This window comes from Schistocerca cancellata, chromosome 7 (assembly GCF_023864275.1).
Source record: "Schistocerca cancellata isolate TAMUIC-IGC-003103 chromosome 7, iqSchCanc2.1, whole genome shotgun sequence".
NCBI lineage: Eukaryota > Metazoa > Arthropoda > Insecta > Orthoptera > Acrididae > Schistocerca > Schistocerca cancellata.
In genome coordinates, this window is record NC_064632.1 from 128,005,251 (window position 1) to 128,018,339 (window position 13,089).

The window sequence follows — 13,089 nt, forward strand, 5'->3', positions numbered from 1 at the left end:
AACATCATAGATCACAAGTTTCAGTATTAATCAATCTTTTTGGCGCGCTGAAGACGTAATACAATTTTTATCTTGTACAAATTGTTGGCATACGGGCATACACAGACAATTTCACACTCAAGTTGCCACGTAATCGTGACTTATTTATTTTGATAATCGAGGAAAGGTCTTCCACACAAATATGTCGATCGAAATACTATATCACTTTTCCAGACGTATTATGGAGACTCGGAAAACCTGCCCGAGAAAAGCAATGTAGATGACCTGGACAGTTTTAACGCGAACTGATTTGTAATTAAAACTGGAATTGCCTTGCAGGCCAATCAGTTACATCTGCACATGGACGGGGCATTTTATGTTGAAATGGAAGACGGTCTCAAAAATAGTAGCTGTAAGATTGACAGTGTCCTCAAAACCTTTATAAAATTATCGTTGTAATTCTTGCAAGGCTACAATGAATTCTTCAAGCCTCGCACTTTCTTTAACGTCAGTGAGTTTAAGGAACTAGGCTGTGCCAGAATATGTCCCTTGTGCAGCGCGATGTTTTCCTTTTTTTTTAATGCATCTCCATCAAGATAGAAAGAAGTTACTTTGCAATGCCTACTGTGGCCAGTCCGCAGCAGAGTCCCGTAAAATGCGAGGTCTACAATCCATTCTTAATGTTCTAATTTTCGTTCCTGCACTTCTTTTTCTTTCATAAATTCAACAATAACGAAATTTCAATCGAAAAATCGTTCCATGGATACCCCTTGACTTAACCAAAGCACTTTGCAGTAATATATGAAGTCTCCATATTCTTCGTTCAATTCCATTGAAAACTGTTGCAACTGAAAATGGAATAATGACTGCGACTTCAGAAATTTTAGTATTTATACCACCAACTTCTTCAAGTGCTCCATGCCTACAAATTTAGCACAAAGTGCTTCCTGATGTACAGAACAACGAATCCCGTTTGTCCATCATCGTAATGCTTTATTCTTTCATTGACACCTAAAAGTTTTAAATTCTTTCTTAAGCATGGTGCTGTAATGTCATTTTGTAGCAAATAAGCAGTACCTGTCGCTTATGCGAATTGAGAATTCTCACCCCTCCCTTGTATCCCCCCACTGATTTTAAAGGATTGTGATGATAGATCGCTAGACTGCCTCTACTTGTGCGAACAGACACTCGATCTGAGAACGTCCTTCATTGTTGTTGTGGTCTTCAGTCCTGAGACTGGTTTGATGCAGCTCTACATGCTACTCTATCCTGTGCAAGCTTCTTCATCTCCCAGTAACTACTGCAACCTACATCCTTCTGAATCTGTTTAGTGTATTCATCTCTTGGTCTCCCTCTATGATTTTTACTCTCCACGCTGCCCTCCAATACTAAATTGGTGATCCCTTGATGCCTCAGAACATGTCCTTCAATCCGATCCCTTCTTCTAGACAAGTTGTGCCACAAATTTCTCTTCTCCCCAATCCTATTCAATACCTCCTCTTTAGTTATGTGATCTACCCATCTAATCTTCAGCATTCTTCTGTAGCACCACATTTCAAAAGCTTCTATTCTCTTCTTCTCCAAACTATTTATCGTCCATGTTTCACTTCCATACATGGCTACACTCCATACAAATACATTCAGAAACGACTTCCTGACACTTAAATCTATACTCGATGTTAACAAATTTCTCTTCTTCAGAAACGCTTTCCTTGCCACTGCCAGTCTACATTTGATATCCTCTCTACTTCGACCATCATCAGTTATTTTGCTCCCCAAATAGCAAAACTCCTTTATTACTTTAAGTGTCTCATTTCCTAATCTAATTCCCACAGCATCACCCGACTTAATTCGACTACATTCCATTATCCTCGTTTTGCTTTTGTTGATGTTCATCTTATATCCTCCTTTCAAGACCCTATCCATTCCGTTCAACTGCTCTTCTCTGACAGAAACAATGTCATCGACGAACCTCAACGTTTTTATTTCTTCACCGTGGATTTTAATACCTACTCCGAATTTTTCTTTTGTCTCCTTTTCTGCTTGCTCAATATCCAGATTGAATAACATCGGGGACAGGCTACTACCGCGTCTCACTCCCTTCCCAACCGCTGCTTCCCTTTCATGCCCCTCAACACTTTTAACTGCCATCTGGTTTCTGTACAAATTGTAAATAGCCTTTCGCTCCCTGTATTTTACCCCTGCCTCCTTCAGAATTTGAAATAGAGTATTCCAGTCAACATTGTCAAAAGCTTTCTCTAAGTCTACAAATGCTAGAAACGTAGGTTTGCCTTTCCTTAATCTAGCTTCTGAGATAAGTCGTAGGGTCAGTATTGCCTCACGTGTTCCAATATTTCTACTGAATCCAAACTAATCTTCCCCGAGGTCGGTTTCTACTAGTTTTTCCATTCGTCTGTAAATAATTCGTGTTAGTATTTTGCATCCGTGACTTATTAAACTGATAGTTCGGTAATTTTCACATCTGTCAACACCTGCTTTCTTTGGGATTGGAATTATTATATTCTTCTTCAAGGCTGAGGGTATTTCGCCTGTCTCATATATCTTGCTCACAAGATGGTAGAGTTTTGTCAGGACTGGCTCACCCAAGGCTGTCAGTAGTTCTAATGGAATGTTGTCTACTCCTGGGGCCTTGTTTCGACTTAGGTCTTTCAGTGCTCTGTCAAACTCTTCACGCAGTATCATATCTCCCATTTCATCATCCTCTACATCCTCTTCCATTTCCATAATATTGTCCTCAAGTACATCGCCCTTGTATAGACCCTCTATATACTCCTTCCACCTTTCTGCTTTCCCTTCTTTGCTCAGAACTGGGTTTCCATCTGAGCTCTTGATATTCATGCAAGTGGCCCTTTTTTTCCAAAGGTCTCTCTAATTCTCCTGTAGGCAGTATCTATCTTACCCCTAGTGAGATAAGCACCTACATCCTTACAGTTGTGCTCTTTCCATCCCTGCTTAGCCATTTTGCACTTCCTGTCGATCTCATTTTTGAGACGTTTGTATTCCCTTTTGCCTGCTTCATTTACTGCATTTTTATATTTTCTCCTTTCATCAATTAAGTTCAATATTTCTTCTGTTACCGAAGGATTTCTACAGCCCTCGTCTTTTTACCTACTTGATCCTCTGCTGCCTTCACTACTTCATCCCTCAAAGCTACCCATTCTTCTTCTACTGTATTTCTTTCCCCCATTCCTGGCAATTGTTCCCTTATGCTCTCTCTTAAATTCTGTACAACCTCTGGTTCTTTCAGTTTATCCAGGTCCCATCTCCTTAAATTCCCGTCCTTCATAGTACGAACAAATAGCGAAGGATAAACAGCGCAGACACCACGATTCTGCTGAAATCAGAGGTTTGTGCCAACCGCAAAATGCCTCACTGCAATGCTATATGAAATGTCAAGCTGTTCAGGATACTTCCGAGGAGGACTGAGCAAAGTCTGAGAAAAGCAGTGCTACAGGCCGGGCTTTGCACCACAAATGGCCCGCACACTGTACACACATGAAGTCTGGCACGCCGTGGCTGGCCCTGTGCTAGCTAGACTGCTGGTACTACTTTGGAACTATTGAGTGGCTTCGTGTGATTTTTTACAAGCACTCTTTGCAATACTCGGTAGTCCCTGTCACTCATCACATGAGGTCAGCCTGGTCTTCATTTAGTTGTGGTTGTTTCTTCACGTTTATACTTCACAGTTATATAACCAACACTCGACTTATACAACTTTAGAATGATAACTTTGGGCAACATGGTCCAGAGGAATAACAATAGTCTAGTGATACAACTGGGTTAAAACAACGGTCTAGGTGGTAATAATAGTTTATTAATGATCGGTTTCAGAAAATCAGCGCTAAAAGAACAAAAACAGCAGAGTTATAGGACGTTTGATGAGTATGGCGTCAGAGAAAAGTAGCGATATAGTGAAACTTCCTGTCAGATTAAAACTGTGTGCCGGACCGAGACTCGAACTCGGGACCTTTGCCTTTCGCTGGCAAGTGCTCTACCAACTGAGCTACCCAAGTACGACTCACGTCCCGTCCTCGCAGCTTTACTTCTGCTAGTACCTCGTCTCCTGCCATCCAAACTTTACAGAAGCTCTCCTGCGAACCTTGCAGAACTAGCACTCCTGAAAGAAAGGATATCGCAAGGTTCGCAGGAGAGCTTCTGTAAAGTTTGGAAAGTACTAGACGAGGTACTGGCAGAAGTAAAACTGTGAGAACGGACCGTCTGTCGTGCTTGGGTAGCTCTGTTGGTAGAGCTCTGGCCCGCGAAAGGCAAAGGTCCCGAGTTCGAGTCTCGGTCCAGTACACAGTTTTAATCTGCCAGGTAGTTTCATATGACCGCACACTCCGCTGCAGAGTGAAAATCTCATTCAGTGATGTAGTATTTACCCATATTTACCCATAAGATGATGAAATCGTAAGTGATCAACCGTCTGTCATACAAAAGCCTTTCACACTATTTTCGTAACACATAACTGATGCAAATCTATCTCCATCCTATACAGGCTGTGATATCATACATAGTAAACCACAAGGAAGGACGCCAGCAGAAGACATCACTGATTTCGATTTCTAGCCATCCACTGCCCCTCCCCCCTCCCCCCTCCCCCCCCCTAAAAAAAATGCCACAACAGCCGCTACAGTAACAAACAATGGACAAAGAGTTCTAGATTAATCTGGTTTAAGACTGTTTATTTTTAAGTAACATTTCTCTATATGTATGTACGTATGTATAAACGCCTGAAGATGCACAGAACATGTTCGAAACGCGTTGTATTGTATTAGATTAAATATAAAATAAAAAAGTGACTGGTAGCCGAAATTAGAAATAAATAATTATCCCACACAGTCACGGTTCACAGACATAGCCATTATGGCCGAGAATAAACCTGGTATCTTGTTGTGATAATGCCGCATCATTCTCACCCATGATAGATGTACACGTCTCTGGCATTCTGCGTATTCTACAACTGCTATTACAATAAGAGAAAAATGGGGAAACTCCACTTACAACACACACAAAAATAAATTAAATTAGTTTTTACGCCATGTCATGGCCAAGTGGGACTCTAAACGGTCCTATGGCAGACGATCAACTCGTCTACAAATTTCACGTGAGCTGGCACTGCTGTAGTGCATGGAAACTTATGCCCTGTTAAATTACAGAATTTACACCTCATTGGCATTACAGACGATTCCCTGCAGTCTTCAGGCTGCTATTACTTAACAAACGACACTTCCAAAATGCTACTGATGTCTGTACAAGTTATGACCACACAAAATGCCAAGAAGGCTAACAAAAAATGTTCACTCACCACAGCGCATTGCAACAGACTTCAAGCCTGGACAGGTGATGACAGCTGATGCTGCAGATGTGGCTCGACTCCCACCAAAGTCCTAAAGTAAGAGCCAATTATTACACGAATTGTGGAGACACAGGAAGCTGCGGTCTCTGTGGCCACATGATGCCGACCTCGCAGTGAAACGCCTGAGGTTGTTAGTAGTACAGTATTGGTTTTCAGTACTTTTATTTTCAGAATCATACAACGCAAATAGCTTGACCGAAGGCAGCAGAACAGTGCACATGGCCGGAATTTGCTGACTCTTCGAGCTCAGTGCCATCTGCTTTGCATTTCGGAGGTCGGAAACTGTACCCTCAGCAGAGGCGGTATCATGCGGGATGCCGACCCAGAGGCCCGCAGGCGATGTCCACTCACCGAGAACACTAACAGCATGGCACGCTGCTTTATCAAAGCACTTCGGAAGACATCAAAGTTCATATCCGGGTCAGTGGCCAAAAGCTCCACATGGGATGATGCTAGCCATGCAGAAGTACGTCCTGGCTTCCCAACAAGAAGCGGCCAAGACTCCAGTAGCTGGTCACAGGTACAGCCAGGGCGGCAGCACGAATGCACCTCTTCCGACAGTGTGGGTCGTCAACCAGTAGCAGATCACCCACATTAGACCACCAGAAGGTTGGTGGTCAAAGATGATTAGGTCTTCCCATCAGTGGCCAGTGTAGTGCATCAGGCTGGCTGGTGTCTAGTAATAGAAGTCACCAGACGAATATTATGCATCACATCATGTAATAGACTAAATGTAGGTTCGCTGAAACACACAAGACTGTTGCAGCAACTTATCACGAACTGCTGGCAACTGAATAGAATAGAGTGTGTACTTCAGAAGTCCCAGTATTTGATATGGTTGGCTTGTTCTGATGATGTTATAAAGCTGTAGTGATGCGCAAATTTGACCCCGTTTTCTCAGCTTGTCAGTGCTTTGCACCATACTGCAATATCCCATCTGTGGCCTGCAGTTCTTGTGTATGATTTACCTGTTGTGTCCGCCCCGATAGCTCACAGTGGTCAGCGTGACGGATTGTCGTCCTAAGGGCCCGGGTTCAATTCCCGGCTGGGTCGGGGATTTTCTCCGCTTAGAGACTGGGTGTTGTGTTGTCTTCATCATCATTTCATCCCCAACCGGTGCGCAGGTCGCCCAATGTGGCGTCGAATGTAATAAAACCTGCACTAAGGCGGCCGAACCTGCCCCGTAAGGGGCCTCGCGGCCAATAACGCCAAATGCTCATTTCCATTTACATTTTGTTTAACGGCACCTTGCAATGCTGTCAGAATGACATTATGGTGCGGCCATGCTGCTGTGGTCGCACTCTGCACTCTCTACTCGAATTTGGTGTTGCAATGCCCCAGTTGTGTGCCTCGCTATTTACCTTATTGGTCTTCCTTCCTGGTTAAATTCTGATTTTGGCACTCATCTTGGGCCTGTCTTCGCTCAATTCTTTGCACACCAGAGAAAAAAAAATAAGTTTACTCAAAATTCCTTTCTACAGTGCAATGCAGCCTGTGACTGACAAGGGGACTGCACATACTCATCAACACCATTTTCTTCCCAATTTGTGGTATCTACAGGATTTGGCCAGAGGTGAAAGCATGAGAAGTGGGAGCTCCAGATGACCAAGAGTTCAGAAAAAATGCATTTCGCGTGGATGAGGCAAGGCATGAGCCATTTACTTTAGCATATTTGACAGGCAGCTATTGACAAAGCAGAAAGAGTGTTGAACAATAATCTGAGGTTTGTGGAGTCGAGTGTCTATGCAATCTGACTGCTGGAAACTGAATACAATTGGGTGTGTGCTTCAGAAGTCCTAATATTTAAGGTGGTTGGCTCATGCCTATGATGTTATCAAGCTGTGGTGATCAGTAAATTCGGCCCCGTTTTCTCAGCTTGTTAGATTTTTAAATCAATTTTTACGTTACTTACAGCGCAAATGAAACGAAATAATGCTCATTATAAATTATTTTCGTAAAAGCCATGAAACGGAGAGGCAAAGGAAAATTTGGGATTGTAAATAAATTTCCAAAAAAGGATTGTAGTTGCAGTGTCCAAGAGAACTCTGCAAATAACTTCCCAAAAATGAATTGTAACTAAAAAGTACAGGACTTAATATTCCTTAGTTTCAGTTTTACCTTCGAGCAGCCCTCGGCAGCTGCAAGTGAACATAGGTTCCCAGTACACGTGAAATCGGACCATCGACATAGAAACAGAAATCACACCCTGACAAAACCGCATTAAAGTACATTCCATTTTACCTCGCCAACTGTCCTCGCCAATATTTAGTAAAACGATGCACTACGTGTGGTTTGCTGCCAGACTGTGCGAGGAGAGAGAACCTTTTATGAATTGAATCAAGTTTTGTTTTCATAGAAGCTTTAAAATAACCATGTAATTATAGAAATGCAGCATGTATGATGCATGCAATATGTCGAGGCAGTTACTGCTTCTCCTGTTTTTACAATGAATATCACCCCGGCACTTGTAAATCATCAACTGAAAAATAATAAAAGTATCTAATTTCATATACAAAGTTCTCATACACACTTAAAACCCCTTCCTGAAAATTTATTTGGAATCCCCAAATTTTCCTTTGCCTTTCCATTTCATGCCTTTTATGAAAATATTAATAATTGCATTTATCGATAGTTATTTCGGTTTATTTATAGTGTAAATAACATAAAAATTTAAAATAAACTATATTTTCTGTATAGGGACTCCAACCCCTGACCATCGGATTACTGTTCTGCCCTATTTCCTCTGAATCAACCATTGCCTGGTAACTACACCAACACAGATGGCTCCCACTTCACCTGACCTGCACCAAAACTGCTCTTTTTTTCGAAACGATTGGCCACTGGAACTGTCATTTCTATCACTTTCATTTCTGGCTGTTCCCTGAGTATATCATAAATATGGACGAAATCAGTGACGACGGACAGGCATGGTCACCTTGTGAGTTCTTATACCACATGTGTTAGACTTTTCAAAATTTGTAATTAATCAAGTTATAATAATGTTGTTGTTGTTGTTCTTGTTGTTGTGGTCTTCAGTCCTGAGACTGGTTTGATGCAGCTCTCAATTCTACTCTATCTTGTACCAGCTGCTTCATCTCCCAGCACGTACTGCAGCCTACATCCTTCTGAATCTGCTTAGTGTATTCATTTCTTGGTCTCCCTCTACGATTTTTACCCTCCACGCTGCCCTCCAATACTAAATTGGTGATCCCTTGATGCCTCAGAATATGTCCTATCAACCGATCCCTTCTTCTAGTCAAGTTGTGCCACAAATTCCTCTTCTTCCCAATTCTGTTCAATACCTCCTCATTAGTTATGTGATCTACCCATCTAATCTTCAGCATTCTTCTGTAGCACTAAATTTCAAAATCTTCTACTCTCTTCTTCTCCAAACTATTTATCGTCCACGTTTCACTTCCATACATGGCTACACTCCATACAAATACTTTCCGAAACGACTTCATGACACTTAAATCTATACTCGATGTTAACAAATTTCTCTTCTTCAGAAACGCTTTCCTTGCCATTGCCAGTCTACATTCTATATCCTCTCTACTTCGACCATCATCAGTTATTTTGCTCCCCAAATAGCAAAACTCCTTTACTACTTTAAGTGTCTCATTTCCTAGTCTAATTCCCTCAGCATCACCCAACTTAATTCGACTACATTCCATTATCCTCGTTTTGCTTTTGTTGATATCCATCTTATATCTCCTTTCAAAACACTGTCCATTCCGTTCAACTGCTCTTCCAAGTCCTTTGCTGTCTCTGACAGAATTACAATATAATAACAATAACAATAAAAATAACAATATAATAATAAGATTTCTAAATTGTACATGTTTTCAATATATGTTACCCCGCTTTATTTATTTATAGATCTGAAGATGATCATAACATGATCAAAACTAGTTATCATTTGTGATAGTTTGCAGCTGAGACTGTTACAATAACTACTTCTTAAAATTTACAATTGCAGCATTTTTCATGATAAAATGTAAACTATTACAAAAACAAAAGAAGAGGTGGCTTTCTTTCCTTTTGCCCACAGCCTGGATCCTGACCCTACAGTTCGCACAGCGCTGCCCAGCCTCGTGCTAGGAGGTGCAATACACTGGCTGGCAGTGTCAGGCATCCACCAGATGATGATACAGCGCTACATGTCCCTGCCCTCGCTCTCCAAGGCTAACAGGTAACTACGCTACACTCTGTGGACTTAATCGAACAATGGTGCAACAAACCTCTTGTAATTAACGAGTCGTTCCTGTTTCGTCCAGTGTTGCAAGGAAAATACCAGCCAAACGTTTCCACTGCAGTTGCCTTGTTTCACAGTAACATAGAACGACATTCTTATATATAACATTGTCACTTTTTTTTCGTGTCAAATCGGAGTAAACAGCTCAAACATTCGACCAAGATCTCCATCGTCTTCGCCAAAAGCAACTAACTATCGTGCCTCAACAACAGCCACATTTCTCGGCGAAAACGAGGCAGGTGATCATTGTTTGGGTTTTTACACTGATCTGACGCGGAAAAGAAACCGAGAATGTTTTATACGCTTTCATTTAATGCGAAATGTGCCTTTTGGCTAGCATAACAAATTCGTATTTGGGGGGAATGTGATTCTGATAAGCCATAGTCGTCAGATTTAGCTCCCCATACATTGCAAGTCTTTTACAGATCAAATATTTTGATTGTGTATTTATTGTTATATTTAGTCATATTGTTTATACTTACATTATATATATATATATATACTTACATTTTATATATATATATATATATATATATATATATATATATATATATATATAATAGAAACTATACTACAATTCCAAACTTCCATTAAATAACATAAGAATCCATAACTCATCCATAACTCATCTAATAACTCTTTAAATATGCATTTTCATACACATTACAACAGGACCTCTTCTAAACATTAACATTCCACCTTAGAGTCCAGACACGAAGCAACGGATGAAAATTAAAAGAACATCTCACCTATTTTCTAACACAGACTAAACGACGTTGTCAAAAGTGTCTACATAGCCTCTTGGAAGTTCTGAGTCTCTTCGAAGCAGTTGAGCAATCCCCGGAACTGACACTTTCGCTCACAAGCAGATATTTCCTCTCAGGAAGACACTCCTCGTCCCTCATGATGACTCGTCACGTGCAAATAAAAATATCAGTTCCGTACGATATCTGTGCTCTTTCTTACGACACTTTATTTTATAGATTTCGTTCGCGAGTGTCACTCGTCACCTACAATCCTAGACGCTTCACTTCTCTGGAGTAGTATGTATCATCACACAGGCCTAAGTAATATGAATTGAGATTTGTGTATATGGATTGGCTAAAAATAAAGCAGACGAAAATATAAAAGGAATAGATGAGTACTGGACAAATACGAGTACAATTTAACGATAAGAAGTATTATAAACATAGTTGAACATAAGAAGGATATAAGCAGTCAAATAGAAAACTGCCCCTTTTAAGCTTATATATACATTTCTTTATATGCTCTGGAATAGTATAATAGCATATCGCGATAGCACCTCTGCTTTACCACTCACAACAATTAGAAAGCAGCCTAGCTAAGATAATCTAGACTGTTTGCAGCGTCCCCATGAACATTCTAAAAAAAAAAAAACTACGCACCATGAAGGAATTATCCGAATGCTACGGAAATCAGTAGAATCAGTAGATGTGATGTACATTTAAAGACAAAAAATGATTACAATTTCAGAAAATCTGGATGCTTTATTCAAGAGAAAGAGCTTCACAAATTGAGAAAATTGAGCTCTTATGCAAGCAGTTATTGCAATGATTGAAAGAGTTGATTGATGACCTGCTGAGGGATATCGTGCCAAGCACTGATAAATTGGCGCGTCAGATCGTTAAAATCTCGAAATTGTTGGAGGGACCTGCCCATAATGCTCCAGACGTACTCAACTGGGGAGATACCTGCCGATCTTGTTGGCCAAGGTAGGGCTTGGCAAGCATGCAGGGAGGCAGTAGAAACCCTCACCATGTGCAGGTGGGCATTATCTTGCTGGAATGTTAGCTTAGGCCGGCTTGCCATGAAGGGCACCGAAACGGTGTGTACAATATTGTCGACGTACCAATGTGTTGTAGGGGTGCCGAGGATGACAACGAAAGGACCTTGTTATGAAATGAAATGGCAAAGACGATCACTACTGGTTATCGAGCCGTACGGCGGGAGACAATCAGGGTGACATCCCACTGCCCTGCAGGGCGCCTCCAGACCCGTCCTCAATGGTCATCGCGGCTCAGTTCGAAGCGGAACTCATCACTGACGACAATTCTACTCCAGTAAATGAGATTCCAGGCCGAAGAGTTGCAAGAGTTGCACCTTGGATCGGAATCCACGTTTAACTGCAGGCCCCCGTCAGATCACCAAAGTCAAGCACTGTCGGGCTTGGCTAGCACTTGGATGGGTGGCCGTCCAGTCTCCCGAGTGTTGTTGGCAAGCGGGGTGCACCCAGCCCTTGTGAGGCAAATTGAGGAGATGCTTGATCGAGAAGTAGCAGCTCCGGTCACGAAATCTGACAATGGCCAGGAGAGTGATATGCTGACCACACGCCCCTCCATATCTGCATCCAGTGATGCCTATGGGCAGCAGATGACACAGCGGTTGGTCAGTACCGTTGGGCCTTCCAAATCCTGTTCAACGAGAGTTTAGTTTTAGTTTCAAGTCTGTTCAAAGATCGGAGGAAGACAACAACACAATATCATCTCCAACAGGACCATGCCTAGTAAAGCACTGTCATGTGCAAAACAACTTTTGAATTGATGACTACTTTACATTATCAGCATCACACTGCGCTCCGCTGTAAGTACTGAGGCTTCCTGAGAGATATGGAATTGACCGACTGGCGTGCCTGTTTATAATACGTGACAGCTTCCACAATACTGGTTAACACCACACAGTGATGTTCGCAATCGCGTTATCACGTTCACTGCTGCTACTATTGTGCTAAGGAGGCTTGAGGGGAGAGGGTTTTGTAATTGTCATACCCTGGCAATTATTTTCATGTCGGAAATGTTGTTAGTGATATTGTCTACTGCCGTCCACCATTCGTGATAGCAAGGAAATTATCTCCATAAATTCCCCAATTCGCCATAGGCGTCACAGTAAACAACGGTGTGGTCGGGTGTTCTCTTACGGCTCTGAGCACTATGGGACTTATCGTCTAAGGTCATCAGTCCCCTAGAACTTAGAATTACTTAAACCTAACTAACCTAAGGACAACACACACATCCATGCCCGAAGCAGGATTCGAACCTGCGACCGTAGCGGTCGTGCGGTTCCAGACTGAAGCGCCTAGAACTGCTCGGCCACACCGGCCGGCTGTTCTCTTACGACAACACTGTTCATATCTTTATTTTTCCTGTTTAATTTGGTAAATTGGATAAGGGGAGGGGGTATGTAGTTTTAGTATTGTACCATGCCCTAGCCGCAGAATGTGTGGCCACATATGATTTTAAATGTGGTTCTGATGATGGGTGTGGCCGAAACTCGTTAAGATGTATATTTTTTAAATAAAAATATAAATAGAGATCAAGACTGACAATTATATTGACTAGTGATAATATTCGTGGACACGTACAATGGTTTTATGTGATTTATAGAAAAAAAAGAGTTTCGATTGGGAAATGCTCGAATACTGACCGCTTCAGTGATCACTGTGTGCACCATTTCGTAG

At 41.7% G+C, this 13,089-nt stretch overlaps 1 protein-coding gene across 1 annotated transcript in view; it reads left to right on the top strand.

Moving 5' to 3' along the window:
- Positions 1–13,089, top strand: part of LOC126092361 (sodium-coupled monocarboxylate transporter 1-like) — a 300,651-nt gene that overhangs the window by 162,099 nt on the left and 125,463 nt on the right. Inside the window, exon 8 of the mRNA XM_049907903.1 lies at positions 9,411–9,551. Coding sequence (XP_049763860.1) covers positions 9,411–9,551 — 141 coding nt within the window. The remainder of the gene's footprint in view (positions 1–9,410; positions 9,552–13,089) is intronic.